Source organism: Anopheles stephensi, chromosome 2 (assembly GCF_013141755.1).
Source record: "Anopheles stephensi strain Indian chromosome 2, UCI_ANSTEP_V1.0, whole genome shotgun sequence".
Taxonomy (NCBI): Eukaryota; Metazoa; Arthropoda; class Insecta; order Diptera; family Culicidae; genus Anopheles; species Anopheles stephensi.
In genome coordinates, this window is record NC_050202.1 from 77,147,827 (window position 1) to 77,165,815 (window position 17,989).

Consider the following 17,989-nt stretch of genomic DNA (forward strand, 5'->3'; position numbering starts at 1 on the left):
CCCTTGCCCCTAAAACGGGTGCGCAAACCGCGAGCCGTGATTTTCGTAACACACTCCAATAGCTGCCCAATTAGGCTCCTAGTCAACGGTCAACGTACACGATGACGCTCCACAGCCAACTTCAAATTCACTCTGATTGGCTCAATTGGGGAGCTTCTACCATCAGAACTAAAAACCGTAACCGGGTGTGTGCTTGTGCTATCGTTCTGCTTTACCAACCCCAAAACCTATGTTTGCCTTGCAGCGAACGACTGTTGGTCCCTCCGGCACAGTAGTAGACCACCTTGTCCACAGAATTAAAATTAGGCGAATACATTTTCCGCCAACTGTTTGATGGTTTTTGCTGGTTCACAGGGAAGAGCAAAATGGTGCAAATTTTTGCGATCAGCAAAATGCCAAATGAATGAACTTGGCAGAGGTCACCCGGACCGAGGTAACAATGCAATTCACACGCCATTCACCTTCGCCTGCCATTTATGAAACGATTTGCTGAAGGTGGCCCGTCTGGCGTGTAATCGTGCATCTTGGATGATGCTTAAACGAAGGACGCCAGTGTCCAGTGTGAGTTGGAAGGAAGTAAGGCGGTGGATGATCATGATAGTGAATTATTATGTGCATTGATTACATTTTGTGAGCAGCGCTTTTCATGTGTAAGATGATGATCTTGGATCTCAAAAAACATTTCTCTTCCTTGGCACTAACAAAAGCTCGAGCGGTCTCGCGGCCTGCCATTTCTAGCTTTCTGTGACTTGATTCTACCCATAGCAAAGTAGTCAGCCGAGAGAGTCACACAGAGTGAGTCACACCAGTGTGAGCCCGAGGGGAAGTCACAGAAAGCCAGAAATGGCAGAGAGGCTGAGACCTCTCGAGGTTGTAGTGCCAAGGAAGAAGAAGAAAGTAGTCACCCCCCTGTGGGGAAGGCGGTCTAGATGGGATTTGAATCCCGTTGCCGCCTCTGCCACCGGACCGACCTCTATTGGCCTTCTCATTTTAGAATCCTGCACTTTGGAGCATACAATTCAGTGTTCAGTGCATTCCAGAAGTTGACCAGCGTTAGGAAGAGGACTTAACGAAGAGGAGATAGAGGAAGTCTCCTTCAAAGGTTGTTTCGGTTTACTAAAATCGCTATTTTTTTTAGCTTAAAATGACGTAAGCCAGTTTAATGTTCAATGTCTCTGGTGTCAGCGGAAAAGGTTACCATGTGTTTGCCTATTTTCTTGGCCATTCCCCATTAGACACGTACCGGCAGGTACTTACACTAATGCGGTTTTAATTAGGCGATAACATTAATGTGACGAAAACAACCTCACACCAAACTCAGTCAAGCAGTAACCAGCACACGCTTGAACAGACTGTTTAACCAACCTACCCAAAGTTTCTCCACAACATTCTCAAGCTATTCTACTTCAGCTTTAAGATCTCTACCGTAAGAACAGCAGCAAGTTTTACCTTCACTTACACCCCGAAGCAGTGCACATATCCGGTACGGGTGCGATTGATTCTCTCCTCCTCCTCAACCGACTCCTCCATGCTCCTCCGTTGCGGTTATTATGATTTAATGAATTTTTGTTTTCCTTTCTTTGGTCCGAACCGGGGACTGAAGCGATTGTGTGTATCTCCCCCTCCCCACCGAAGCATTGCTTTCGGTTTCGTTGCTGCTATTCTTATTCGTTCGTTTTACCCCTTTGTTTCGCGTACACCGATTCATATCCGCTCGCCGATACCATTTCCCGAACCCGCACCAAGATCATGGTTGTCGCCGGTTCAAGGAAACTAAAGTTCCCTGAACTTTTTCTCCGGTGGCCTCGCCACAATCATCATCATCATCGACTGCGATCGACGCGTCCGGGCTTACACTGGCCACGGGGAACCCACGGTACCTTCGGGTGGATGAGCAATAGCTGTTGTAACTAGTTGAAAAAATCGTTACATGATGTACGTCGATTTTGCGTAAAGTGAAGTTAAAATTATACAACCTTACTACAGCCTCCCTTCAAGGCGGTAAGCATTTCTCACGGCTACGTCGCCAGCCAAACACAAACGTGGCCTTTAAACGTGCTGCCGATGGTGAGACCGAACGACGGCTGTACTATCAGTACAAATTTCATGCCCCATTATTTGTATTGGTGATTGCTCGATGATTGGAAGTAGGGAAATTCTGATTAATTGATCCCCTGAACCTGAACCCAACAGCTTGACCGCGTGTTGTTAGATGTCCGCCCGTGTCGTGTGTAGCAAAACACCAATCTTGGGAGATGTTTTATAAACTATTCTCTAATAGTATTCCCCTTACGATTGAAGTGACGGACACTCGGTGATCGAATTCAATCTCGCTAGAAGGCCTTCAGTGTATCCCCCTCCCCGTAAGGGTAACGCAGCAGCTGAATTGATCGATCGTGATTCTTTCCATCTCGACTCTCAATCGTCATTTTCCCGCCATAATTTTACAGGTGTGTGTAGCTTAATTTGATTAACTTTGGTCCCTTTCTGTACAGTCTACAATTCAGTTTTGTTTTTTAGTCCATGTTCGTTAAAATGAACTAACGAAACGATTCATCAGCCAAACCGGTCGACCTGCTCGGCTTAATAATGTGCGCATTGTCACGATCGATGACCTAGAAAAACGATTTTTCATCGTCGTTCCGATCCAGCATAAATTGTTCAATTTGCACATTCAATGCTAACAGATAGAGTAGCATTGAACAATGATGCTGATTCATTTAATGTTTAATGTGTACACGCGTGCGCCGTTCTCATCCACACCGCTTTCATTGTTCGATGTGTGCATCTTTCCCAAGGGCATCGCCGCCACAAGACCACGGGCGCTATAATGTCAACGCATTAAACAATAGACCGAGAGCGGTTGAGTGCCACGAACACTGGTGCCCCACACTGTAACCAACACCTGTTGTTTGAAGTCCCACGCGCTCGCCAATACAGTGAACCCGCGTGACATTGATGCGCACCCGTGCAATGACTTCAGCCGGCTGTGCGGGGTGCGATATTGCCATCGAACCATTCGATTGTTTTATAGTGCCAGTGTGAAGTAGCTTCTAATTTAGATAACAAAAAAAGTCCCCCTCCTAGGGAACAGTTTCGGGGCCTGAGGGCTACCGCACCACATTCACCTGCGGGTTGCATTTTTGTCGGTTTATCGTACAACGATCGACATCTGCGGACACGGTTGACACCTTCCGCTGGGTGTAATACACCGTGTGTGTGTGTATGCACAGCCACGCTGGAAATGTCATTGTCAAGGTAAACAAGGTTTATCGTTTTAAGCCCATGTGTAACGGTGCCGATGGTCCGGCATTACGCAACTGCTCATGCCGCAGGGCACCAGCATCACAGGTGATGATTTTTACAAGCAAAATAATGTCACCCCCGAATTCTTCACCTTCTTGTATTTTGTGCTGCACCCAGCGCGCGTGTGTGTAGAACCTGACACAAACGGTCCGTGTTAGTGGTCGACAAAGTTACGATATGTTAAGCAGCCCCGATACACCTCCTATAGGTCGACATTGACCCGCCGGCACCGCTAATGAGGCTGCCTGCTTTTTATGCTTGCTGCACGACAAAGTCCATCGCACGGCCACATCGCTTCGAAAATAAACGAATTCAGATTTTATGCTACCACCTTGGGGTCAGATCGATGGCATCGAGCGACCAGCTCACCTTGATGCTCATCCCGTCCTGTTAGCGTATAGCTGTGCCACACCAAACGGCGACCACCAGGCAACCCAACATCTTCGATGTCTTCGGTAAGGGATTGTCTCGCAACGTGGAGTGCGAGTCCCCAATGCCCAATAGAAGCATCGCCCCCCCCCTGACAGACTGCTGCAATATGCTAATTTTGCTCTTCGAAGGATAAATCGATGCTCTCGTAAAGCAGAAGAACCTGAACGCGCAGGATGGCATCGATGTGGAGTGTATTTCGAACCTTATCGGGCCAATGGTTACACACGTTTTGCAATCGTGCATACTAAAATAGTGAAACCTGACGGACCAGTTGCCTGTGGTTGCTTTAAATAGATTTGTTCTAAAACATGATGCTCAGGGAAAAAGGCTAAACTCGCGCTAAGCACATTACTTCCGTAACGATCTGTCTTGTTTAGAAAAAGAGGGTCTTTTCATACTTCTTGGGCAACTTCGAGCCCATGACACATTCGGTGGCATTATGTGCCCAGTTATAGCAACATACTAAGTTAGTTATTTTAATTGAAGTAAAACCACACGATCACATTCAACCACCTGCACAACAACATCCTAACCTACTTTATAGCACCGGGTGAACCTTGTCTCACCACGGCCTGCATTATTATGCCCCTGCATGGGAATCCAAACTGTCATTTTTAATGCAACTTACTATCTGTGCCGATTCCATCCCCATTCACACCAGCGCCTAGGAAATGCCGATTCCCCATCAAACCATCATATCAGCTTACCCAGTTGCATCGTAATCCATCGTCGACCCTCATACATCGGCACCGGTAAATGCTTTAGCTCGCTTGCTCTCTCCCTCTCTCTCTCGGTTTCCCCCGCGCTGAAGAATGACCCAAGGCAACTGCATGTTCTTCTGCCCCACAGTCCATGCGGGGTGCGGCGATTTGGTAATCCTTCGCCGAAGGAGGAACTATCGACTTACGCACCCTCACCAAACGGACGGCTGGCGAGCGGGAGCCATTATGTGTACAGCCACTACTTGGACAGCAGGTGAAGATGGCTCGGCTACGGTAGCAAAGGCAGCTCGCCACACTTCTGGCCACTTGAGTGACGCCAGTACTCGACGCCGATTTACATGACTTCCCATCGATCGGCTAAGTGAGACGCGTTAGAGGGGTTTGCAAAAAAAAAAAAAAAAAACAAACAAACAAAACCTGCACCGTGCATTTAAGCATGACAGCCAGCGGTCGGTAAGGGGGGGGGGGGGGGCTGCGATTATATCATCAGGTTATTCGTGCTCCCGGCCAACCGGCGATGCGGTCCGATGGGAAGATAAGACCCGTTCGCAAGAACCTTTCTGCACCGGACGCACGACACAATGGGCTGCGGACGATTGGGGCGAATTAATTTCAACTTATCCGCCATGTTCTAAGGCTCACGAGTACTTTGGGCTCCTACGTCGCCACCCTGTCGCTATTTACCTCAAGTCGGACACGGACGTTGTCCGTCCCTCGGTGCGAACATCATCCTCATTAACACCGGCGAGCAAGTGGCTTGAAGTATGGAACAGATATCTCTTCATCAGCAGCATTGCTTTAGCTCTTGCATCCATGCGCCATTATACCGGATCATCGAATATAATGGATCCTCTTCAGTGATCGGAATGTTTATTAACTAAATGTTTGCCTTCCTGAGGCTTCCGAAAGGCGTCTGAGCAGGGTAAAGCGAGATTTGCGATCTAGACGTAGAATGTTTTTTTGTAGTTTCGCAAACCAACTTCGATTTGTGGTTTAAATTAAACAAACAGCAATAATGACCGAACAACAATCTTTATTGGCAAAGCTTACGTCTGCCTGAAGAATCGCACCTTAGCCGACGATACCGTGCTATGGCAAATAATGACCCTACGATTCTGTTTCCTGTTCGATTACTTCGTCTGTTTGTATGAACCAATAATGATCGTGCTAGCCGATCTGAAGTGGAGCTTAATTCCGGACGGGTGTGTTCTGTTCCAAGGCCACAGGCATAGGACCCACCAATGGGAGCCATGAAGGAGTTTGATTAAATCTTATCATTCCTCTATTTGGAGTGTTCTACGTGTAGCAAAGTGCGGTAAACACAAGGCTCAACAAAAAAACTGTGAACGAAATATTTTCAACAAATTTCGTCGATCGCATTCTACCGGGTCAATGGCCTGTTTGCGGCAAGTCTTTTCATAAGGCAGGGATTTACCAAACATTGGATTTTATTTTTAGCAGCCGTTTATGAGCGTTGTGTCGAATTAGACACACCATCTTCAGCGCACGGCGCCAACACCAACAGCACCCTCGCATCGAGGTTAAACATTTTGGGGAATTTGGTTTCTTCACCACTAACTAACGTACCTCGCCCGATCATCTCCTCCCTAACATTACAAGCTTACCTTTTTGGAACGTTTGCTTGTCCGCCCGGTCTCGTATGCGCGGTTGGTGGATTATGCTGAGGGTAAGAATTAACGCGGTTCGCTAAATTAATTCCACCGGCTAGTTACGTCCCTTTTAGCGGGGCCAGAGGACACGATGAGCAGCAACGTTTATAGTTTTTGGTTTTTTCAAAACCCGGAAATCAACTCGTATGTGCTGGCACCGGGGGCCACCGTGTGAACGAGAGCGAAATACACCGAACCACTAGAAAGCATTCACCAAACAACGAACGCCCCAAAACCTGTATCTCCCGCCAGTGACCTAGTGGTGCGCGTATTACCCGGCTCCGTATCACAACATTGCTAAACGTGCACTTAAAACTTTTATTTTCATTATGTCACAACAGGATTTTTGGAGCGATTTTGCTGGGGGGGGATAGCGTTGAACGACTTATTAGAATGTCAAGCGAGCTTCGCTGACGAAAGGAGATTTACAAGCCATGTGAAGATAATTGGGGTTGAAGAGAGTCCTATCCCCATGTGTCGTTTGGATAGGAGCAGATTTCACTTAGCAATTAGCAGTTTAAGAGGTTTATTAAACGATCTAAAGCTTTGATCGTTCGTTCGTGAATTATAGAGCGGGGTTTAAACGCAGGATTTGAATAAAAGTAGCAGCGAGGAACTGCCAACCACCCCAAAACCAAACAATCATGTTAATGACGTAGTGTAGTAATAGTCATGTTGACCACTCGCATATCACGAGTTAGCAAACAACGTAACAATTGTTACAACCGTCCAACGTAGATTGGGACCTAGAACGTTTTTCCAACATCGATTGTATGGTGGGTGGCCTGCACAATTCCTCTTTAAAATTGAAAGCAACCTTAACCGTCGTTTGTACTTCACTGAGCCGCTCACGACACCTTTAGCTTTAGCTAGCCACCCGTTATCACTGCACCATCATCTTCAGCACGTGCACTGCAATAGTAAAATTGCAAGGTGGAAAGCGCCCTTTCTCACACACAGCAAAACACGCAACACAATCATGAATCTTGTACCCGATAGCCGATACCTTACGATAACGGGCGGTGGTGAACTTCTGGCACAAGACCGCTTTTGTACGCCGCTGGACGACGAGATGAACGCCGATCATCAGCACCGATCAACACCGTAGCAACTCGCGCACTGCGCACCAGAACGTGTTCTCGCTCCACGCCGAAAGGGAAACTGAGCTCCCCTCGAATCGCGCGCACTCACACACACACACACTCCAACGTAAAGAACACATACACGCAAATGCTGGCAATAGGCACTCGAGCTGCTCGCTACTTTCCGCGGACCGCGAACCCGCGTAGATTTAGCTTCCCCGCACAGCTTCCCAACCCGTACCCATCACGCGCAGTAGCTGGAACCTCTTCGTTAGGCTTCTACGCACACAAGCTGGTGGCCACTGGGGGATCACTTACCTCCCCCCCTTTCGAACTTAACCCTCACCCTCACCGCCAGTGGGACACTGTTAGAACGATGTTAACAGGTTCGTTGAGCACACGATTACCGGAGGCAATCGGAGAGCGGCCGTACGAGCAGGTAGCATCGTCATCCGGCATTACAGGCAGACGCGCGCAGACGACACCTCACACACTTGGGCCACACACCGCTGCTGCTAGCTACGCTGAGAGTTGGATGTTGCTTGGCGTGTTGCACTCGATCGACTGAAAGGGTAGTCGGCTGAAGACACTTATGCACCGTAGGTTTCGATCGTCGACTTCAAGGTGGACGTCGCGGCGGTGGCGACAGCGTATGTCCCCCCCCCCCCCCCCTCCCCCATCACACACTGAAGGACACGTCGGTTTCGTTGTTGTGGTTCGCGCGCATTACGGGGTGGTACGAACCGAAATCGAAATGCCCACAGCGTGGCGAGGTGGTGGACGACGCGCGAAAACCACCACACGAAGGAGTCTTTCAACAGCTGTTTTAGCCGGCTGGACTGGCCGAGCCGTTCGTTGTTCGGAGTGTAACATTTCAGACTAGCAAAACGAGAGTTAGTACGAGCTGAAGAAGGCTCATTGAAGATCGTGATCGACAGGAAAGTAAATGAAGCACTGAGATTCGCTCCAACCGCTCCCACCTGACACCACATTTAAATGATGCAACCGGCCAGTAGTAGAATAGCGTAAATTTAATAGAAACAAAAAATCTCATTTTTGCTGCACACCCCAAACGCAGGCGAAAGGTTCCGCAGGCGATCGCTGGATCTAGCGACACACCCACTCGCCCCGTAATGGGTGTCGGTGCAAAATGAGTCGCCTGATTGAATGTGGAAAGCCAGCCGTACTATGCTGCCGGCGCACAACAGTCATCTGGCCACGGCTGCCGAACATTCTGCTGTGGCCGGGGACCACAATCCCAAACCGCATACGGTGGTGTGCGCGTATTTTTTGTTTCGACCAGTTTACCAGCGGGGCTACCGATTGGCATTGAGAATCGGGGGTGGAAATGGTTGGTGGTGATCGGTTGATCTGGTTCGGGTGAGCACAAACATCAACGATTGTCGTCATCTTGGCCGGTCCGAAGAAATCCTGAAGACGCACAAGCAAATGTTGTTTAGGAAATGTTGGAGTGTTTAGGGAAGTTTTGGTAAGGCGGGTTGTTGTGACCTTCCCATGCCGACCTCCGATATCTGCTAGAGGAGGTAACAGTGTAGCCGTCAACCAGTCCACAACGGGAAGTAGGTTAAAGATTGTCCGTTTCGTAATAGCGGCCAGGACGGCTGCAGTGTGCGTACCTTCTCAAAATCTGTAACGTACGGTAGTTATCCCACCGTTCCCTGGCGTCGTGGGTGCCCGTTCCAACCGCGTGTTTGTGTGTGCTGGTACTGCCCGATACCGACACGTTTCACAGTTGCAAGGTTACTTTTAGTTTTGGCGGAACCAAGCCATTCACTTACTTTCGCATTCAAATTCGAATTCTACTGGTACACAAAAAGCCACAGGCTGGCCTAACAGATCAGGGAAACTTATTCGCTGTAAGGGGGGAAACGGACAGAAACACAAACACACACGGCCTCATGAGTGGTTTAGCAAGATGCTACAAAAACCTGACGGAGAAGAGAGAAAGAAGAAAAAAGCACCAACAAAACTTGTACAACATACAAACTAAGGTTTGGTCCACCTTCCTCGCAGCATGGCGGCATTGGTCGGTAGGTTCGGTATTCAATTTTCTGCAACGAAATCTGATCTGGTTCGCTTTTCATTGTGTGTTTCATCAGGCGGCCAGGTGAAGAAAGGCGGCCAGCTCTGTTTTTTTTTTCTTCTTTTTTTGTCCGTTCAGGTTGCCGAGCTCCCATTGAAGGTTTTAGGAGGAGAAAAGCTGCGTACGGTGGTGGTCCAAGGTCCTGCACGAAGAATGCCACTTCGGAACAGGTTGGCAGCGCGGTGTGGCGTTGGCAGGAGTTATGATGGATGATTCCTTCACAAAACCCTTGTCCCCAGGTGGCTGCTAAGCAGCAGGCTGCACGTGTTTCGAGATAGTTTTAGGGCATAATGAGTTTGTCCTGCAGAGGTAAACCTTTCCCCCTATCGAAACCAACCCAAGCCATCATTAGTTAAGCCTAACTGCCATGATTTTTTTTTTTCTTCTCTTGCTGCTGATTATACGGAAGCTTTTGATCAGCAGTTTGAGAGTTGTTAGCGGCTCAAATTACTTGTCTAAACATTGTGTGTCCAACACTTCCTGCTTCCGTACCAGCGCAGGCACGGGCTAGTGTCAGCGAACTTTACCGTGAAGTCATTGGTACATGGAAGGATTTTGGAATGGCATTCAACTGAATTAGGATATACTCGGTGACACATCTTGGAATGATCTTAATATATTTGCCTCTTCTTCAATCTCCTCATTCATCGTTTCCAACCCACTGATAACATAATGTTTGACCTACACCTATAAACCTAGTAAACGGTTTGCTCGAACTAGGCCTTTGCCTAACCAATCGGGTGGCCTTCGCGCCTTGCAATAGCACTAAGCTTGGTTTGTTGGTAAGCACACGCCACCAAAATTTAAAACCGAAATCCGCCCATTTCCTAACTGCCGTCCGCACACCATGTCACGGCAATTTTGCGCCCATACCCATTCCGGTGCATTTCACGATTCGTGCCCGGGGTGTGTGTACGCGCAACTGGAACCAATGTGGTCGGTTCTGCGGTTCAACAGTGAACCCTTTTCTGCAGCCTGCCGATATCTGGCCAGATTTGTTTGGTGCGGTTTGCGTGCATAATGCGTGCACCGTACGACAAGTGAAGGTTGCGAATTTCAATCGTACCTGTCGATTGCCGAAATTTGCGCGGCATTGCGGTTGTTTGGTAAACTATCGTGAAGAAATGTGTGTGTGTGTGTGTGTGTGTGGAGTCGGGTGTCTGTCCTCAACATTGGTTAACCGCTTGTACCTACCATATAGCTGCTAACTGTGGGTGCAATGCGCCTAAAGGTTTGAAATTAGGTCACCACAGGAAAACAGATGCACTGGTTTGATGCGCTTCCACCCAACAAAATGAGTCATGTCTGGTAGGAGCGGAACAGAGCGCGGAAAAAAAAGCTTAACCTACACAGTTTTCATTGAAAAACTTCACCCGGCACCAAAGTGGCACACGGTTGGACACTATGCGGCCGACCGACGAAAAGTGCATCGGTCAGGCAAATGGGGGTTGTGCAACATCGTGCGGTTGCAGCTAGGTGGGAAATGCACATTTCTAAAACTCAGCAGAAAACCTCGATCACCTCCGCCTGGTGTTTGCTGGATGTCGGTAATGTTACTTTTATTGTACGCCAGCGGTTCTTTAGGTTTTGTTTTGGTAAAAAGTTGAAGCAATATTCCGTTATGATGCATCAGACTTATTTCTTTCTTACGAGGAAGCATTATCACGATATTCAGACACCGTTAATCAAATCAAACACCGTCCACCCATCATAAACGATCCTCTTGAGAATGAAACCCCATAATGCAACGACCACTTGTCTTGATGCATCATCGCATCGCCGGAGTGATTGCTCAATTTTGTTTTCTCCGCCTTACTGCCTACGCTGGCTGTCCTCGTAGTGTCCGATTTTGAAACCACTCACCATCTTGGTTAGTCTTCCCAAGCCTAGGGAGAATACATGCAACGGCCCCTGGGTGTGAAGCATTAGCCTAATAGGTCTACGGTGGACGGTATAAATTGATCTGAATTGATCTCAATCATCCAATGCACTAGACAGTGCGGTGGTTAGGAAGAGAGAGCAGTCTCTTTCCTGAGCAAAAAAAAAGACGAAACCCCGAAACATACTTCAGACAAACAGTTCAATTGGTAGAAAACGTTTATTCAATATGTTGTGTGACAAAGTATCCCTGCACTGCAGAACCCATAACAACCCCCATACATATATATACCAACCTTTGCGTTACATCGCTATACCTGCCATTCTCCTGCTAGGAGAAGCTTTTTGTTTTTGTTCTTAAGTCGACCACATATAAAAATAAGTTTCCTGCCAGTGTGGAATGTAGGAAAGGATAAGCCGCGCAATCGTGCCCGTCAATGGGACGTTGTTGCCGATGCCGTTCAGCAAGCTCGCGATCTTGTCGTGCGTGTATCGATCGTAAAACGGTGACCGCATCAGGTACAGCAACATCGATACACACCTTCGCGACAGTTCCACCCGCTGTTCCTTGGACAACACTACACGATTCTTGTAGTACATGCGGAGGCTTGCACTGTCCACTGCCAGTGCTAGCAGATAGCTGGCCCAACTCTTCGTTCCAAATTTCCTCATACAGGCCAGGTGGATAAGGGGTTTGGCGATGTAGAGCATCTCCGCAGATACGAGCAACTTTCCACCGTATTCGGCCGGTTGAGGAGGCACGCTTCCCATCGTAGGCGGTTTCCATGTTCTCGATGTTAGCGAAGGCGAACAGTTGACCTTTCGCATCACGCGCCCCGATCGTTTCAGTACTATGCCGGAGCTTTCGCCCGCAAGATTGTCACGGAAGGAAGCATTGTCGGGCGAATGTGCTTCCTGTACAGTTTTGCGGTTCAGCGAAGGTATAGGTGGGTTGCGTATAATTTTGGTATTTTGACAATACAACGTGAGGAAAAGTCGGCCTATACATCTGGAAAATAGGGGGAGGAAACAGAAATGAATGAAACTGATATTAGCATTCTTCCCCCCATGTCCCTTACTTTATGACTTGTATGATCGCGATGAAAACCCATCGACCTCTGCTGCCCCAAAGTTTGTGGGCAGAAAGTTCGATAAACACTTCACAATACTCCAGCGTCGTTAGCAGTACCTTCAGGTGTCGTTCCACGGGTTGCGTGGTGTCGTCGTTCGCCTTCCGGCTAGCTTTTTCTATTATTCGATCATTGAAAAACACCAACAGATTCGATAGCGAATATACCAACTCAGAAACGGCGGAAGAATTGTTGATTTTTCCTACAAATTATCCAAAACCAGTTAGAGTTTGCCATGAGAGCGTGCGTTAGCTGCCTGTACTTACCGGCCAGAAAGTACGAGAGCCACTTGGCCGTCAGCTCAACGTCCGCCAGTTGCGAGGGATTGCTCGACACCCACTCCACATATCGTTTAAACAGGGATTGTAATTCGATTAAAACTAACGACATGTTGTATGTGCTCGAACACGTGCGGCCGTTGGGGTCAAAGGTAAAACACTTATCATGCGGGGTTTTTGGTGTCTATCAACCCAACATATCACGATTATCCGAAAGCCAATGCTATTATATTATTTACGGAACCTTCGCAATGTTTATCTTCAACTACGCACTATGACAAACGGGTGACAGTCGGACCTATTACGGCCCCCGTACGACATATTAACGATCGTTTGCTGTTTATCCGCATTCTTCTAACTAATAAAACGGATCGATCTCCTCGTTGGGTTAACAAGATAAATGGGTATTATTTCCATTAATTATTCCAGAAAGCATAATTAACGATAAACGATAAACAACCTTTACAATATCGTATTTTCAGTTATTCATGGTGAGGTATTTTCGCAACGCCTTCTGCTCCAGCCTCTGAACTCGTGAGTATACACACTTTGACATAGAGCTTATCGTTTTTGCCGTTTTTTCTTAGCAGCAGTTCTTCTTATTGTTCCGACGTTATTATTATCATTATTATCACGATACTCTCGGAACGGTTGGATGATACAGGTGCGTGCATAGTTAAATGCAGGAACATTTAATTCACTCGTAAGCAAACGGAAACAATTCTGTCCAACAAGCGTAACCAGTGTAACCACACCAAGGGGCCTCTTGCAGTCCAAGCAAACAGCGCTACTCACGTTCTGGTTTTTGTGTGCGTACGGAGACGTCGTCGGTGGAAGAGGGTCGTCGTCTGCTGCTGTCAGAACGATTGCAAAACTCCTAGCACGACGAGGTGCACGAGCCCTTCCACGGTGGTTCACTGGATACGGCCCCATTGCTGTGAACATCCACGCATCTTTCCTGTGCTGATCTTTGCTTATGCTTCCCTACAGAAAACGTGCACGGGTCGACGAGTTTAGCAACTGTGCTTCTGCGTGTTCTTCGTTCTACGCCTTCTCCTTCCCGTGATTCTCCCCGTGCTGGGTTCATTTAGTTGAACGGATTTGTCTGACGGAACGGAAAACGACAAACACACCGCAAAATGCCTTCCAGTGACCCTTTGCCACCGAAGGAAAGTGCCGTGTTCCGTAAGATACTGGTAAGTTCTGGTGGAAAGTATGATGTGCGCAATAATTAGTGTGCCAAGTGCCTTTTGCCAAACGAGGAACAAACCCACAGTGACCACAGTCCGCCGTAATCGGTGTGTGAAAGCGATAGCAGTAGAATGTGTGCACGGCATTGCTTGGCGAGAGAGAGAGCGAGACAAACAACTTGGAGAGTGAAAAAACTGCAACTTGCTGCGGCAAAATCGAGTCCTTTTTGGTGGTCATTTCAGTTTAGAAGGTGCTTTTTAGAAAAGACTTTGGCAAAACGATGCCATCTTTTAGTTGGTGAATCATTTTTGGGGGCTAATTTTTGAGCAGTTTTGTTTTGAGTCTTCGAATTGCACGGTGCTGTATTTGCGCACATAACCTCAACCTGGTGTCGGCTGTCAAATCAGCACTGAATATGGATATTTAAAAGCCCAAAGTTCGGCCGGAACAGACCGAGCTCTAGGAGCAGCTATCGATGTTCTGATGAGAGTGTCGTGTGGGGTCAGCTTCTAAACCATTTAAAGCGTGTGAATTAAGACATTGTTATTAAATTTTTCAGAAATGTTACGAAATGAAACAATACAAAAATGGACTGAAACTGGCCAAGCAGATACTCTCCAACCCGAAGTTCACCGAGCATGGCGAAACGCTGGCCATGAAGGGTTTAACGCTAAACTGCCTCGGACGCAAGGATGAAGCGTACGAACACGTTCGCCGTGGACTGCGGAACGATCTGAAGTCGCACGTCTGCTGGCATGTGTACGGGTTGCTGCAACGATCGGACAAGAAGTATGACGAAGCGATCAAGTGCTACCGGAACGCGCTCAAATGGGAGAAGGACAACATTCAAATACTGCGTGATCTGTCGCTGCTGCAGATACAGATGCGCGACCTGGAGGGATACCGGGAAACGCGCCACCAGCTGTTCAAGTTACGGCCGTCCCAGCACGCCAGCTGGATTGGCTTTGCGATGAGTTACCATCTGCTCGGAGACTACGAGACCGCCATGAACATACTGGAAACGTTCCTGTCGTCACAAACGATGGACACGTACGATTACAAGCATAGCGAGCTGCTGCTGTACCAGAACAACGTAATTCAGGAGGCCGGCAACCACGAGCAGGCGCTGCAGCATCTGAAAGATTGCGGCGCGCAGATACTGGACAAGCTGGCCGTGCAGGAATCGATGGGCGCGCTGTGCCTTAAGCTGGGCCGTCACGAGGACGCGGTAACCATCTACAAAGGGCTGATCGAACGAAATCCGGACAATACGGAGTACTACCGCAAGCTGATGGAAGCTCGCAAGCTATCCGAGCCGAACGAATTGATCGAGGCGTACCGCGCGATGCAGGAAGAATATCCGCAATCGTTTAGCGCCCGGCGACTGCCACTCGATATCGCGACCGGCGACACGTTCAGGGCGCTGGTCGATGAGCATCTGAGACGGAACCTGCGGAAAGGGGTTCCGCCACTGTTCGTGAACCTGCGCTCTCTGTACCGTGACTCGGCGAAGGTGCAAACGATCGGTGAGCTAGTGGAGTGCTATTATCAAAATTTAATTAGCAGCGGCTACTTCTCTGCCGAAGACGCTGCCAATCCGGACGTGCGGAAAGAACCGGCGTCGGCGCTGCTCTGGACGATGTACTACCTCGCACAGCACTACGATCATTTGCGCGAGTCGGAGAAGGCGCTCGACTTTATCAACGCCGCAATCGAACATACGCCCACCCTCATCGAGCTGTTTGTGACCAAGGGCCGGATCTACAAGCATGCGGGCGACGTGCTGGAAGCGGTCAAGTGGCTGGACGAGGCACAGAGTCTTGACACGGCGGATCGGTACATCAACTCAAAGTGCGCCAAGTATATGCTACGTGCCAATCAGATCAAGGAGGCGGACGAGATATGCGCCAAGTTTACCCGCGAAGGTGTATCGGCGATGGAAAATCTCAACGAAATGCAGTGCATGTGGTTCCAGACGGAGTGTGCCCTTGCGTACCAGCGGCTCGAAAAGTGGGGCGACGCGCTGAAGAAATGTCACGAGATCGATCGACACTTTTCCGAGATCATCGAGGATCAGTTCGACTTCCACACGTACTGCATGCGAAAGATGACGCTGCGCTCGTACGTTGGGCTGCTGCGGCTGGAGGACGTTTTGCGGAGACATCCGTTCTACTTCAAGGCGGCTAAATGTGCAATTGAGGTAAACTTTGTTGCTCAGATTCAGAGGTAGAGAAGCAACGGTAAGAAAATAATTGATATTTTCATCTTCCATAGGTTTACCTGCGCTTGTTCGATAAACCTTTGGCCGCCGAGTCTGCCGTCGAAGAGTTGGACATTGGTAAGGATTCAGAACGCGAGCAGCTATGGGGTGGGTAGCCGAGGTCAGTTTTCTAATTGGATTGCTTTTTTTTTTGTGTAGAAAACTTGCCAGCACCGGAGCTGAAGAAGCTGCGCAACAAGCAACGGAAGGCGCAGAAAAAGAAGGCCGAACAGGAGAATGCTCAATCGAAGGAAAACCAGAAGAAGGAGCAGTATTGCCGGAAGCAGCTGTACCAAGACGGTGATCCCGAGGCACCGCAGCTGGATGAGCTAATACCGGAGAAGCTTGCCCGTCCGGACGATCCGCTGGAAAAGGCGATCGAATTTCTGAAGCCATTGCAACAGCTGGCCAAAGACAACATCGAAACGCATCTGATGGCGTTCGAGATTTACCTGCGCCGCAACAAGCTGCTGCTGATGTTACAGTCGCTGAAGCGCGCCCGAAAGATTGACGCCAACAATGCGGTCCTGCACAGCTGCATCGTCCGGTTCTATCGGGCGCTGGAGCAGCGTCTCGCCTCCCCGGATAACGCCGTCGATCCGAGTGTGCGTGTCGTGATCGACCGGGAGCGCGAGAATCTGTTCCACGGCCATCCAAGCGCCATTGCGCTAAACGATGCCTATCTAGCAGCGAACCGCGATAACTGCGATGCTGTGTACGAGGCGGCCAAGATCATGTACACGCTGGACGAGAAGCGACGTGATGAAGCAATCACGCTTACCGCATCATCGACAGTCTTAAGCCAGAAGGTTCCTTTGGAAGTAAGTACCTCATCGGTGCTGCAAAGTGTACGGGGTGGTAACGGTATAATTTATCATCCCCTTTTTCCCCAATCTTGCAGAAAGCGACAAAGCTATTCCTGTTGCTCAAATCCGGATACTTTGGCCCGTGCGAAAAACATCTGAAGGCATTCAAACTGCTTTGCCAGAAACGGTACCCGCTAGCGGTGGTATTTGCCGATGTGACGGCCACCCCTATCACCACGCTTACAACGACTCAGTCGTCCAATGCGGACAACACCCAGACTACGGTAACGGATAGTGGTAGCTCTCGGTGCGTAGTGACCGCCACCAGTGAACAGACGCTCGGCAAGCAGGCGCTGGCAGACAAACCTTCGAAAAAGCAGAAAAATGGTCCCGAAATTAAAGCGAACTAACAATGATTCATCCAGCCATCCGGAAAGCTGTCAGAGGTCGATGCACATCAACGGAAGTGTGCACGTGCGTGCGTGTGTGTGTGTGTGTGTATGTGTCGTTTCGGTCGCCGCTCCGCTCCTAATCCCGATCATCACTCTTTCATCACTTTGTCATCCCAGCGGTAGGGTAGCCAAGACGGAACGGAACACAATGAGAAAGTTTTTGTCCTGTGGAGCGGGGTGAAGGGGGGAGGGGGGGGGAGAGAGGAGTGAGATCAGCCACTTACTCAGCACCATCCAAAATCCTCAAAATGCAATAGAGATGCTTGTGGGCAGTTTTACTTTCTTTGCCGAAACGCATATTATGTCCTTCTTTCGTTGGTTTGTGAAAATGAAACTAAAATAGAAGAAAATAGAAACGCAATAGTCGAAAAACAAATCTAAATACACTCGCGTGCGGATTCCTCTTTTTTTTGAAACAAACTACAACACAGGGATAGAGAGGGATGCTAATTTTAACTCTAAGGATGTCTTTTACTTTGGGTGTGCATTGTTCAGAATGAGAGGTTATTAAACGAACATCGTGCAAAGCGAACATTATTTGGTTTACGGACGGTTCGGCTCCTTATTTCCAACAGAGGCTAATTTTTAACTAATAAATGTTCTGCATAATTTGTTCACAACGTTCTTTAACCGTTGCCTCAGGCGGTGTGTGGAAGAATTCATTCAATAATTTCCTGC

The 17,989-nt window shown here is 48.6% G+C and overlaps 3 protein-coding genes across 14 annotated transcripts in view; 1 reads left to right on the top strand and 2 right to left on the bottom strand.

The window, feature by feature from the left end:
• The window catches only part of LOC118503568 (torso-like protein), a 20,065-nt gene extending 6,574 nt beyond the window's left edge, over nucleotides 1-13,491 (bottom strand). The window contains exons 1-3 of one of the 11 annotated variants that reach the window (XM_036036996.1): nucleotides 7,137-7,522; nucleotides 6,966-7,042; nucleotides 6,086-6,490 (exon numbers count right to left, since the gene is read on the bottom strand). The gene's annotated coding sequence lies outside the window, so the exon portion shown is untranslated. The other 10 variants (XM_036036992.1, XM_036036990.1, XM_036036993.1 and 7 more) reach the window with 10 other exon arrangements.
• On the bottom strand, nucleotides 11,391-12,899 carry LOC118503569 (peroxisomal membrane protein PEX16). Its single transcript, XM_036037002.1, has 3 exons — nucleotides 12,591-12,899; nucleotides 12,274-12,526; nucleotides 11,391-12,203 (listed from the first exon to the last, which is right to left on the bottom strand). Exons 1-3 carry the CDS (start codon nucleotides 12,712-12,714, stop codon nucleotides 11,552-11,554), a joined length of 1,029 nt encoding a protein of 342 aa, XP_035892895.1. The 5' UTR covers nucleotides 12,715-12,899; the 3' UTR covers nucleotides 11,391-11,551.
• Nucleotides 13,151-17,687, top strand: LOC118503566 (N-alpha-acetyltransferase 15, NatA auxiliary subunit). Of its 2 annotated transcripts, none has more exons than XM_036036980.1 (6): nucleotides 13,151-13,266; nucleotides 13,593-13,798; nucleotides 14,353-15,993; nucleotides 16,068-16,131; nucleotides 16,213-16,874; nucleotides 16,955-17,687. In XM_036036980.1, exons 2-6 carry the CDS (start codon nucleotides 13,742-13,744, stop codon nucleotides 17,267-17,269), a joined length of 2,739 nt encoding a protein of 912 aa, XP_035892873.1. In that variant the 5' UTR covers nucleotides 13,151-13,266; nucleotides 13,593-13,741; the 3' UTR covers nucleotides 17,270-17,687. The 2 variants fall into 2 exon arrangements, with proteins under 2 accessions (XP_035892873.1, XP_035892874.1); XM_036036981.1 differs by having other exon boundaries at nucleotides 13,200-13,305; nucleotides 16,955-17,683.
• The last annotated feature ends 302 nt before the right edge of the window (nucleotides 17,688-17,989 follow it).

Coding starts and splice junctions, on each gene's coding strand:
- LOC118503566 (XM_036036980.1), top strand. CDS start 13,742: ATGCCTTCCAGTGACCCTTTGCCACCGAAGGAAAGTGCCGTGTTCCGT. Junction 13,799..14,352: donor CCGTGTTCCGTAAGATACTG/GTAAGTTCTGGT, acceptor TAAATTTTTCAG/AAATGTTACGAAATGAAACA. Junction 16,875..16,954: donor GCCAGAAGGTTCCTTTGGAA/GTAAGTACCTCA, acceptor CCAATCTTGCAG/AAAGCGACAAAGCTATTCCT.
- LOC118503569 (XM_036037002.1), bottom strand. CDS start 12,714: ATGTCGTTAGTTTTAATCGAATTACAATCCCTGTTTAAACGATATGTG. Junction 12,527..12,590: donor GCTCTCGTACTTTCTGGCCG/GTAAGTACAGGC, acceptor GATAATTTGTAG/GAAAAATCAACAATTCTTCC. Junction 12,204..12,273: donor GCGATCATACAAGTCATAAA/GTAAGGGACATG, acceptor CCTATTTTCCAG/ATGTATAGGCCGACTTTTCC.